The 12,830-nt window shown below is 40.5% G+C and overlaps 1 protein-coding gene across 2 annotated transcripts; it reads right to left on the reverse strand.

Moving 5' to 3' along the window:
- Nucleotides 1-43: 43 nt before the first annotated feature.
- Nucleotides 44-8,860, reverse strand: LOC109898569 (cytochrome b561). 2 transcript variants are annotated; one of them, XM_020493587.2, is made up of 6 exons: nucleotides 8,395-8,860; nucleotides 7,235-7,448; nucleotides 5,371-5,469; nucleotides 3,215-3,318; nucleotides 2,852-3,009; nucleotides 44-1,964 (listed from the first exon to the last, which is right to left on the reverse strand). In XM_020493587.2, exons 2-6 carry the CDS (start codon nucleotides 7,443-7,445, stop codon nucleotides 1,769-1,771), a joined length of 768 nt encoding a protein of 255 aa, XP_020349176.1. In that variant the 5' UTR covers nucleotides 7,446-7,448; nucleotides 8,395-8,860; the 3' UTR covers nucleotides 44-1,768. The 2 variants fall into 2 exon arrangements, with proteins under 2 accessions (XP_020349176.1, XP_020349175.1); XM_020493586.2 differs by having other exon boundaries at nucleotides 7,235-7,452; nucleotides 8,395-8,859.
- Between the last annotated feature and the right edge of the window lie 3,970 nt (nucleotides 8,861-12,830).

A 12,830-nucleotide genomic window follows, 5' to 3' on the forward strand; every position in this document is an offset into this window, starting at 1 on the left:
CTTAAACACGTTCATACAGACTATATCAAACAAAGCACACCTATTGAGTCATGCATCTTTAATAAGTTATAGGAAGGCAATATAGGTTTTAATAAGTCAGTCAGCAGTACCTATTGTATAGAACAAGTTTCCACAAGTGAAAATAGAGGTAGCGATATTTAATCTAATCTTAATTACATTATGCTTTAAACTGATTAAATATGAGGACAAGTAGATGCTTCGAACACAGCAAATTACAATACATAATTCATACAACAGTCAAACATGGAAGCAGCATATTGTACAATTAAATCCAGTTTGGCACACATACTATAACACCCTTCTATTACAGTAGCTCTGAGCATTTTACACTTATCACAGAAGCATAAAGATATTTACTGAATCGACCCCTTAGCCCAGAAATTATCCCGATTCTGTAACCCCATATTTTGCAAATAAGATCAGATCAATTGAGCATTTATTTTAAAAGGATCAGATCCTACAATATTAAGATCACAGAATCTGGATTTTCAGTGCTTTGAGTAGGCCTACACCTTGCCCTCTACTGGACAGGTCATGACTACGTCTACACTGTCATAGTGAAACACATTAAAGTAACTAAGATGAATTGTCTGTATCCCACAAAAGAACATGCATTTATTTGACACCTCAATATAACTGACCACATACCTATACTGCATCGATTTAATGTAAGAATGTTTAAACCTCCCCACCTTAGTTATATTGAAATGTCTTCGTTGTAGTGTCTTTCACCTTTCTAAATCCACATGTGATCAAGATTGTGAAAATTTGCCATTTAGCAGGTGCTTTCTATCCAAAACGACTTAGTTGTGCATTCATTTTATTACATATGGGTGAACATGTAATGCTCTACGGAGTATCCTAATCACTACCTTTGAGTCTTGAATTTGATTGGGTATTTCAAGACAGAAAATTACCCAATCAGAAGAACTGGGCCCTGAAACTATTGGATAAGTTTCCCAACCCTCTCCTAGGAGGTAACGTTTCACATTTGTTTTAACTGGCACACCTGATTCAATTAGGTAACCATCGAGCCTTTGACTAATTGAGTCAGTTGTGCTTTAGGGTTAAAACTAATATATATATATATAACATCTGGGTGGGTCCGGGGAGACTGTTGGGGAAACCCTGAATCAATGGTGAAAATTCAACCCAGCCAAATATAAGGAATGGTGAAGAAGCACCTTCAAGAGTACCTAGGGGTCATTTAGAATTCAACCCCAAAAATCCAGGCATCATTCAGTCACAACTTCGTGCATACTTTTGGGCCTTTATCATAAATTCAATATTATTTTGTCACAATGAACATCCCTGAATGAACTGCAACTTCTAAATTTATCACAAGCTTGAAAGTCATGGAAGTTGTTTGTTAAAAAAATGAGTAACTTCCAGTATAACCCTGCTGCCCTAGATGAAGGCACAACTAATTGGCTTGGACACATGGCTTTGTCCTCACTGAACACTTAGCAAAGGCTATTTTGTTTTTAAGAGACCTAATATGGCACTTTTGTGATGGCTAATCTGTGGCAGCAATCAAATACATTGGTCAAATCAGTCCTGCATTACCTCCATTTCACCACAAGGGGGTCTTGTAGAACTGCTCTTGATGTGACATGAAATAAAGACAACATATCAGCTGGACCTGGAGAGATACTGGGTGTGCAGGCTTTTGTTCCATTCCAGATATTTTTTTTTTTTATAAAAGCCTGAGCACACAGTAGCTTTTCAGACCAGAGTGTTTCCCGGTTTAAGGCGAGGTGGGGCTCCCTCCCCCCTCAGTCAGGGTCTTAAAGTGTACAGATAAGGCCTCCTCCTCTGGGTGTGGGGGTCTCCTGAAGTCCTCCCGTGTCACCACGTAGCCTACCAGAATCCCAAATGCTACTAGCAGCAGTCCCAGCATGTTACCAAGGATCCCCTCTGGGACGAACTGTGAATATGTGTGCCTGGGAAGAAAAAGGATTTCTGTATTATAACAATGGAGTTTGTTGTGATACAGTACAGCCTAATGTGAATTAACATTTGTAAAGAATCATTAGTTATAATTTTTCCGTGAGACTCATCAAGATGACCTTAGGCATAACATATGGCACCAAACAGGAGAATGATTCATAATGTGCAAAGACTCAATTAAAATCCATGTCTGACCACATTGTCATAAAGATAGCCCAGACAGCAAAATCCCAGCTTTCCCCAAACATACCCTGTACAATAATTAACTGCCCTATGATTTAGCAGGGTAGAGCTGGGTAAAGTATTAGCACTTCAACATCATCCAAAGTGACAAACACACCACTGACTTGAACATCTGGCATGTCTCTTACCATATGAATTTTTTTTTTTTTTTTTTTTTTACGTTTTCATGATATCCAATTGGTATGGACTCGGGAGAGGCGAAGGTCGAGAGCAGTGCGTCCTCCGAAACACAACCCAACCAACCCGCACTGCTTCTTGACACAACAGTACCCCTCGGAAGCCAGCAGCACCAATGGGTCAGAGGAAACACTGCACACCTGGTGTCAGTGTGCACTGCACCTGGCCCGCCACAGGAGTTACTTGTGCACGATGAGACAGGAACATCCCTGCCGGACTAACCCAGACGATGCTGGGCCAATTGTGCGCCGCCCCATGGGTCTCCCAGTAGCAGACGGCTGCAACAGACCCTGGACTCGAACCCAGAATCTCTAGTGGCACTGCGATGCAGTATCTTGCACCACTCGGGAGGCCCACCAAACTACTTTTCACCCAATAATTATGTGCATTTTAGCATGCATTTCTTCATTGTACGTGGTGGTAGTATATTGGAACTGAGCCCCTGCATAGTAATACTCACTGGATACTGAAGAACAATTTCTCTGAAATGCCCAGTAGGCAGGTGGCTAGGGACATGGCGAGCATGGCCAGCCCAAAGAAGACATGTAGTGGCAGGTACCAGCTCCGCAGCGCCATTAACGTCCCAGGGAAGAGGAAGAAACCAAGCCCCATCAGCCACTTAGGGAGTAGAGGATCAATGTTATTAAACTATTATGCCTATTAGAATGTAATATGAGAGCTACTGCCTGTATACAGCTAGGTTCTCAGTGCAAACAGTACATTAATTGGAATTCTGATACAAGGAAAAGGTTGAAATTATTAGCTTGATTTGTGTGTGTGCACGTGACTGCATGTGTGCACAGAAGGAGAGGCGAGGGCTGACCTGTACACAGAAGAGAACAAAGGTGAGCATGCCACACCAGCTGTGGAGGGAGTACATGTTGGGGATCTTGTTATGATTATGGAAGTCAAACACAGCCACGATACCTGAGGAGATACAATGATACATGCTGTCAATCTTTCCCATTCATTTTGTATAGAACAATGTTGATCAATTATGCATTATGATTTTACCTGCCTCCAAGTATGGATATGTGGGTATTATTTACATGATGACACTGCATGCAAACCAAATGTTTCTCTTGAGTCAGTAAGGATTGCCTGAAGCCCGATTTCAGCGTTTAAACTGACGACCGGTTTGGATACACCTGCCTGTTTCCATGACTACTCCAGACCTCAGTACATGACGCAGGCTACTGCGATTCAGCTTTAGACGCCCATGCCACACCACTGGTTCGTGGTTAGCAGTCTCAGTCTCATCTTACCCGTGTTCATAACTTACTACGTTTGTTTAAAAAAAATTGACCTTGCCAGTTCCCTTGGAGCCTCACCATCTCTAGCTAACTTGAACTCACAAAGAATGATGAAAAAAAAATAATAAAGTCTAGACTTTTTTTTAGGTCCTCCAATCGGTATTGGCGTTGCAAAATCCTAATTGGGCGACCAAATTCAGACACAAATCATTATTTTGTGAGTTCAAATTAGCTAGAGATGATGACAATTACAACAATACTGAATGAACACTTATTTTATTATAATACAAAGAAAATGTTCAATTTGGTTTAAATAATGCAAAAACAGTGTTGGAGAAAGTAAAAGTGCAATATGTGCAATGTTAAAAAGCTAATATTTAAGTTCCTTGCTCAGAACATATGAAAGCTGGTGGTTACTTTTAACATGAGTCTTCAATATTCCCAGGTAAGAAGTTTTAGGTTGTAGTTATTATAGGACTATTCCTCTCTATACCATTTGTATTTCATTTACCTTTGACTATTGGATGTTTTTATAGGCACTATAGTATGGCAGCCTAATATCGGGAGTTGATAGGCTTGAAGTCAAACAGCACTGTGCATGAAGCATTGCTAAGTACTGATGGCAAATGCAGTAGTTTGAGTGAATGCTTACGAGCCTGCTGCTGCCTACCACAGCACAATCAGACTGCTCTATCAAATCATATACTTAATTATAATAAAAACACAGAAATACAATCCGTTGGTCATTAATATCGTCAAATCTGAAAACTCATTTCGAAAACATTTATTCTTTCAGTGAAATACCTAACCGTTCCGTATTTTATCGAACAGGTGGCAACCCTAAGTCTAAATATCGCACAACCTTCAATGTTGTCATAATTGTCTTCACACCGTTCGCAAAGAGCCAGGTGGCCCAAACTGCTGCATATACCCTGGCTCTGCTTGCACTGAACACAAGAGAAGTGACAATTTCTCTAGTTAATATTGCCTGCTAACATGCATATGTAGTTAAAAGAAATCATGTTTAAAAATATTTACAAAAACACTTGTGTATTGATTTTAAGAGCATTGATGATTATGGTTAGGTACATTTGTGCAACGATTGTCCTTATTTCGCAAATGCGCTTTTATTAAATCACCCGTTTGGCGAAGTTGAAGTAGGCTGTGATTCGATAAATTAACAGGCACTGCATTGATTATATGCAACGCAGAACAAGCTAGTTAACCTAGTAATATCATTAACAATGTGTAGTTAACTAGTGGTTATGTGAAGACTAAACTTATCTTGTAAATAAACAATGTTAACTAGCAACTTAGCTTGGCTCCTTGCAGCCAGGTGGTCAGCCTGTCACGCAGTCTCCTCTCGGATTGCAATGTAATCGGAGTCCAAAAAGGCTGATTTCAAGTTCATAACAATTGGTAATCTGCCCTAATTAATCTGCCAAGCCGATTAATCGGTAGACCTCTAGTCTGAATGACTGATCTGGCCCTAGAGAACCTATTTATGACCCTCTGATAATTAAGTCCACTTGTCTTGCGTGGTGGGACAAACATGTCTGTCTATATACACACACACACACACATATTCAACTAGCTAGCTTAGGCATTTTCCTTTTATATACACACAATAGCTACAACTTTAGATTAGTTTAGAATGTTTGGGTTCAAGGGGAAAGGGCCAAAACAACAAGTCTTGTCCATAGACAGACACCCACACAGGCCTTACCCACTATGCTGATAATGAGGGCGAGAAGGTGGAGCACAGCATGGAGAATCTTGACGTTGCGTTTGCTTTCATTCCTAAATACTCTGTACACCAGGATCGCTGTGAGAGACAAACAAGTCTGGTTAACATTCACATAAGACTATTCAAAAATAATAATTTCCACAAGAAGATGATAATAAAGTCAAGTCTGTCTAAATATACAGTGGTCCGACTTAACACAATAAAATAAAACTGTTCACCTTCAAACACTGCTTTTGCACCTTAATCTGCTGTAACCATTTAAAAAGGTTAGTCATTACTTTTGTCATAGTACCATAATCACACCCAACATGGCACCAAGGGCAATAACAGGTATGAGGCTACAAAAGAAAGGGTGAATCAGGGTAGTTATAGGGGTGTTTTAGTCCCAGTGAGCTTGAGGTGAAGATTAAGTAAGGTGAGGCTTTGAGTGGGGCAGAAGTCATCCAACAAGACCACTATAATGCATTTTCACAAACACTTGACAAGTAGCTGCCACCAAGGTCTCAGCAGCACATAGGGTTGATTACCATAAAAATGTAACAGAAATGCTATGAGAACAAACTGTTCAACTGAGTTCTTGTATTATTACAATTATATTAACCTTGCAGAAACACTGAAACAATGTTCCAGGCAATTGTATTTGCTGTCTGTCTCCTGATCCCACTAAGGACAGCTGGTTCCCCTGGAGGGTGTTTTCATCCCAGCTCCATTTGGACTGACCGCTCACATTAAGGTGTAAGTGACCTTTAATGTCCTAATTAAATTGTTGTAGCAAGGTTAGGAATAAAGGAGGCTACAGCTGACTTAATAACAAGCAGCTGTTTTATTTTACACCACAAAGGAGACGTAATTTACATTGTCAATGGCTGAATCACTTGTTTTTCTCATTAAAATCATGATTCAGGGACCAATGGAAAACCCTTTGAAAATGTTTGCTTTCATTGCAACTGTTTTCCAGTAAGTGTTTATCATAGTACTATTTATGGGACCAAATCCCTGCATTACTAATATCTCTCACAGAGGGGGAGAAACACAACGGCCTAGAAACAAACAAAATAAAGTCTTGTCTCCTCCCACCCTAATAGCATTAGGAATGTATTCCTGTTGCAGTGTGCCTTTAGGCCTGTGCCCTGTGTAGCATTAGCATCACACTAATGCAATAGGTCAGAAGACCCCTAGGCTAACAGAGCAGATTTCAGAGAAGACAACTGCCATTGTGGCTCAAAGAAGAGACACTGTGGCTTCAGCTTCCCTTTGTTCATCTACCTCCATCGCTCCATGCTACCAGTAAATCAAATTGTATTGGTTGCATACACATATTTAGCAGATGTTATTGCAGGTGTAGCAAAATGCTTGTGTTCCTAGCTCCAACAGTGCAATAGTATCTAACAATGCACACTAAACTAAAAGTAAAATAAGAACTATTAGGACGAGCAATGTCGATTCCGGTGTGTGTGAGATACATATACACTGGACTCGACATTGTATATATGTATGATGGGATGTGTAGACAGCATATGGATAGAATAAATAGTATATCTGAAGAATACGTTGATATTAATAGTATATTTACAGCAATAGTTAAATAGGATAGGCCTTGACTAGAATACAGTATATACACATATGAAGTAGGTAAAACAGTATGTCAACATTATTAAAAGTGGCCAGTGTTCCATGTCTATGTACATAGGACAGCAGCAATGGAGAGCTACTTTATTACTCTACATTACCAAATAGATCCCTGGGACAATGAGCTATTAATTGAGGCGATTTATAAAAAGGTGTTTAAATTCCTGGAGGAAAGGTTTTAATTCTAATTTAAGTTGGTTTAATTCTACCCTACCATCTCCATAGAGAAAGACCAGGCCCAGGACCATGCAGAGGGGATGTACATTGAACTCCTGTCCCGAACCGTCCCAGGCGTAGCCTCCGTGATAGCTGCCCATCCACACGCCCGTGATCACCACACAGGCCAGGCCCAGAACCTGAGTCCCCCCCACGTACCACGGGAAGGAGCCCAGGCCTTGCACAGCCCGCTGAGGGCTATCTTCCATGGTCTGTCTTGGAGGGGGAGGAGGGATAGAAAGAGGGGGAGAATGATGGTTTAGTCCAGCGGTTCAAAAAGGTATGTGTTATGATGACTAGTTCTGACTGAACCAACCAGGAAAACCTCCAAGCCCATGTCAAGACCCACCTATAGCTTTCTGAAAAGACCTTGGACTCATGAACAAAACCTGTGATCTGAATCTTTACCTAGTCTTACCAGTTACCACCCTAAAGGAGTCAGAGAAATAACCAAATATTGGATCAGTCTAGTCATGTCTCCGGGATTGAGATAAACAGAAGCGTCCTCTTCCTGCGCTGCTTCTAGGCTCATGTGATGATGTGCGTGTTTGACTGCAGAGCGCTACACTGGGGAAACTCACATCCATGTGAAAAACACGTACATGGCTAGGTGTTTGCTCTTCAGTTGAATAACAGTTTGTTATAGGCTATGAGTATGACTGTTTATACAACGTGATTGTGTATTCAGTTGAATATTTGTTATAGGAGTATGACAGCGTTTTTATTCAAAGTGTGTGTATTCAGTTAACATTGTGTTGCTTAGTTTACACCACCTTGTTTTTTACTAGATGGTATACAGCTACAGAGGAAAGTTACTTTCGTAGGTAAGGATAACTTATGCAGCAGGTTAGGAGAATTAACCTAGCAGGTTAGAATAATTAGGTTAAGAAAATAGTTATCTAATAAGCTCTCCTAACCTGCTACGAAACGTCAAAACCCTTATTTTAGGCTGCTGATTGGATTTCAGACGGATGCATGTCAGTAACAAGAACCAAATATCGCGCATGTTGTGATTAAATGTACTCAAACTATTGACAAACAAAACACTATTTATAGGCTATCCTCGACTATAATGTTGGATACCACACGTCTAGGAGCTCTATCCTATCATACAACTTCAAGCGCAAACATCGGTAAGGTAGGACATGTTCCACTTACCGTTTGGTCCTCAAATAACCTGCTTTCCCAGCAAGTCTGAGAGGGAGTGGATATCCTTGTTCCGCTCCTTGTGTGTTTTGGAAGGATTCCTAGATACGCCTACAATTTTCGTAGTAACCTCATTACTTAATAAACGTAATAAAGTCCTAGAGCCTAGGCTTGCCACTAAATATTTTACAATACGCTTTCTTACTCCTCACGCGCGCTTCACAAAAACGTCGCGGGTGGGTGGATCTATCTACTAGTCGTGACAGAAACAGTGGCGCAGCTAAATGTTGAGTTGACAGAGAAATATGTTATACACTCCCTCTCTCCCTTCAATTAGCACCAAACATAGAGGGAGGAGCACAAACAGCCTTCAGAGAGGATGACGTCTGGCACCGCACTGACGAAAATGTCCAAAGGTCTATTACCTTGGCTACTCGGGGCGTTCTTGTAGATGCAGACCCGGCATTGAATCAAAGCAATTCATTAAAAAGGCATAATGACCAATTAGTTGACTGCTTTAATTGATACTGATGCATATTGGATAAAGATGGGCTGTGCGATCTTGTCTGCTCGTTTAGACTGACAGCACAATTCTGAACTTTTTAAGCTAATTGGTCTTTTGAAAAAAAGAGTTGACGTGAAAAGATCGGATGTGATTGGTCAAAAGATCAATTAGTGGAAGAAACTATCAGAATTGGTCTGCCTGTGTAAACGCATCCTAAATCAAATCAAATGTATTTCTATAGCCCTTCTTACATCAGCTGATATCTCAAAGTGCTGTACAGAAACCCAGCCTAAAACCCCAAACTGCAAGCAAAGCAGGTGTAGAAGCACGGTGGCTAGGAAAAACTCCCTAGAAAGGCCAAAACCTAGGAAGAAACCTAGAGAGGAACCAGGCTATGAGGGGTGGCCAGTCCTCTTCTGGCTGTGCCGGGAGGAAATTATAACAGAACATGGCCAAGATGTTTAAATGTTCATAAATGACCAGCATGGTCAAATAATAATAATCACAGGCAGAACAGTTGAAACTGGAGAGAGAGCGAGAGCGAGAGCGAGAGCGAGAGAGAGAGAGAGCATACTTAAATTCACACAGGACACCGGATAGGACAGGAGAAGTACTCCAGATATAACAAACTGACCCTAGCCCCCCGACACAAACTACTGCAGCATAAATACTGGAGGGGTCAGGAGACACTGTGGCCCCATCCAATGACACCCCCGGACAGGGCCAAACAGGAAGGATATGCCAAAGCATATGCCACTTTGCCAAAGCACAGCCCCCACACCACTAGAGGGATATCTTCAACCACCAACCTACCATCCTGAGACAAGGCCGAGTATAGCCCATAAAGATCTCCGCCCCGGCACAACCCAAGGGGTGGGCGCCAACCCAGACAGGAAGATCACATCAGTGACTCAACCCACTCAAGTGACGCACCCCTCCCAGGGACGGTATGAAAGAGCCCTAGTAAGCCAGTGACTCAGCCCCTGTAAAAGGGTTAGAGGCAGAGAATCCCAGCGGAAAGAGAGATAGCCCAGCTTTGGATGTTTGTGTTGAACAATAAAGATGCAGGAAAGAACAGTTTATTTAATTAAAGTAGGCTAATATTTCAAAGTAAGTTTTTGCCCACGCTGCATGTGACTATATCCGTCCGCTAATACATGACTATTAAAGGCCTACTTTTATTAGAAAAAAATGCATCCAAAAAATATATTTTTAGATATATATTTTTTTATTGTATTATTATGACTTTTAAGGTGGTGCTGCAGCACCCTCAGCATCCCTACATCCTGAGGCTATAAACATATGGTAAAATATGGTGGTAGATCTTTAATGTTATTGGGCTGTTTTGCTTCCACAGGACCTGTGGCCCTTGTTAAGGTCAACGGCATCATGAACTTTACCAAGTACCAGGACATTTTAGCCAAAAACCTGGTTGCCTCTGCTAGGTAGAGGCCAAGTGGACAATCCAGCAAGACAATAACCCCAAGCACTAATCAAAATCCACAAAGAAATGGTTAATTGACAACAAAATCAACATTTTGCAATGGCCATCTCAGTCTCCGGGCTTGAACCCCATTGAAAACCTGTGGTTTGAATTGAAGAGGGCAGTCCATAAGCATAGAGGAAGGATATCAAGGATCTGGAAAGATTCTGTATGGAGGAATGGTCTAAGATCCCTCCCAACATGTTCTCCAATATCATAAAACATTTGAGAAAAAGGCTCAGTGTCATTATCCTCACAAGGAGAGGGTACAGGAGTATTGAAAACAGGGTGCCAATAATTATGACTCCTATCTTTTTTAGATTATGATACTTGTTCAACACATTTTTTTTCTCTGAGCAACTGTATTATTATAAATTAATATGATTTCCAAAATGTTTTGAGCATACAATACAGCCTAGCTCAGTATTCGTTGCTCCTCTTTATCAAGGGTGCCAGTAATTATGGACATTACTTTATCTGAATAGTTTGGCAACTTAATCTGCTGGGTTTAATCTTGAAAATCTAGGTTTAGTACACAAATCGGTCAAAAAAATATTTTGTCTGGTTGCATAATATGAATTAGGACATTTTGTTAATTAAAGGTAGACTCAGCGAAATGATGTTGCCACGAGGAACACCACAGATATTGAGATGAGCGAGATGCAAGACTTCTCTCTCACGCAGTCACACACAGTATCTGCAAATGTTGTAAGCGTTTGCTTCAAGCTCTTCACAGCCTGATTCGCCAAGGCACCAAAACAGTGGAGAAGTTGAGCCTCGCGCTCTTATTTGTTGTGGAAATTGACCCACTATGCTGTTTACTTTCTGCATCTACGTCATATAGCTGAGTCTACCTTTAAATCACATCTCAGCAAAACACTTGATGGCAGAATTTGGAAGCTCCGCTTGTGAATATACCACTTCCCAAAATTATCCATAAGAGGGAGACAAAGACTTCAGGACTTCGTGACCAAAGGCCGCGTTACGCTTGATAGTTTACGTAAGACAATTTGCCGTAGCCCTAATGTGATTTCCCGAATAGGCTACTATAGAAGCAGACACTTTCAAAGTTTTGTAGTAAGTGTTCACTTTCTGAAGGACAGCAAATTTGCCAGTGTTACCTAGTATTGCTTTTTCAGTGCTGATTCAGGTGTTATTAAGTGTATAATTAATAGTGTAAATATTCCCACTTTTGGTGTTAATAACCAGTGTTAAACCAAAACTACACCCATCATTATCATATTTTCCATCATGCTCTATTGCAGGTAGATTTGTTTTTTATTTTAAATATCCATGTTTTGTATATACATAGATTAATTTATTTTATACTACTCAAATATAAATAACATACATTTTTCTAAACTAATCCAATCTCTTACGTGGACTTATTGCACCGCTGACTGAAATTGTTGTTCCAGTTTAGATGGTTTAGGTGGTCTCATATATTAGTCTTCTAAACCCAGCAGTCAATCAAAATGTTGGATATCCCTGCTCTGGCTGGATTACAATAGGAATTACACATCACTTTGCAAATCATCATAATTTGACTTGCAGGCCTGAAAACCTTGAGTTTCAGGCAGCTGTATTAGAGTAAAACGATGCCCTCAAAATAAGGCCTCATTAAAAACTTGTTGTATTGCGTTATTAAATCATTTTCATTTTAATGACAACATATTCATTTAGAATCTCACTTGGTGAAGGCTACAGGACTGAAAATGGATGAATACAACAATCATGTTGCATTAATCCATGTCTCTGTCACTAACAAATACAGTCATGGGTGGTAACTCTACAAGTTACCCGAAAGGCAAGGCACTCTGGGAAATATACAAATAAGGCTTTACACTAAGTAAGTAATTTAACACTGAAAAATGTGGACCCATACAGACACTGTCAGTGTTGATTTAACACTGTGGAATTTGCTGTGTACTCATTTTGCAATGGGGCAGAGATATTTGTTTTGCAGTTTTACAGCAAATATCCTGAAATTTAAACCCTTTTGCCATGGGGTGGAGAGAAATGTTTGCAGTCTTAAAGCCAATTTCCTGCAATTCTACACATTTTGCCAAGATGTATGCCATGTTAATGATATCTGAGCGAGAGTGAATTACAAAATGAATGGGGGCTCCTAGAAGTCAGGGCCCCTAGTCACATGCCCTGCCTGCCCGTTCGGTATTCAGTCATGGTTACTACAAGTTTAGATAGCTGGCTAGACTCATTTTTATATCCAGAACAGAACCACATTTCTAAATTGCACTTTGTATATTCTACTATTGTAACTGTAGGTTTAGACCCCTACGTAGTAAAATGTTTTTTGTAAGAGTTTTTTTTCTGGTAAGCAATTGCTTATGTCGCTTATTCCTGAAGCCGGCCCTGCTACTCTTGTCCAGAGGTCTGGGTTATTCTGGCATAGTCCGTTAGAAACTTGCCTTTGTATGCTACCGCAGGAGACAAGGTTCA

This window comes from Oncorhynchus kisutch, linkage group LG6 (assembly GCF_002021735.2).
Source record: "Oncorhynchus kisutch isolate 150728-3 linkage group LG6, Okis_V2, whole genome shotgun sequence".
Taxonomy (NCBI): Eukaryota; Metazoa; Chordata; class Actinopteri; order Salmoniformes; family Salmonidae; genus Oncorhynchus; species Oncorhynchus kisutch.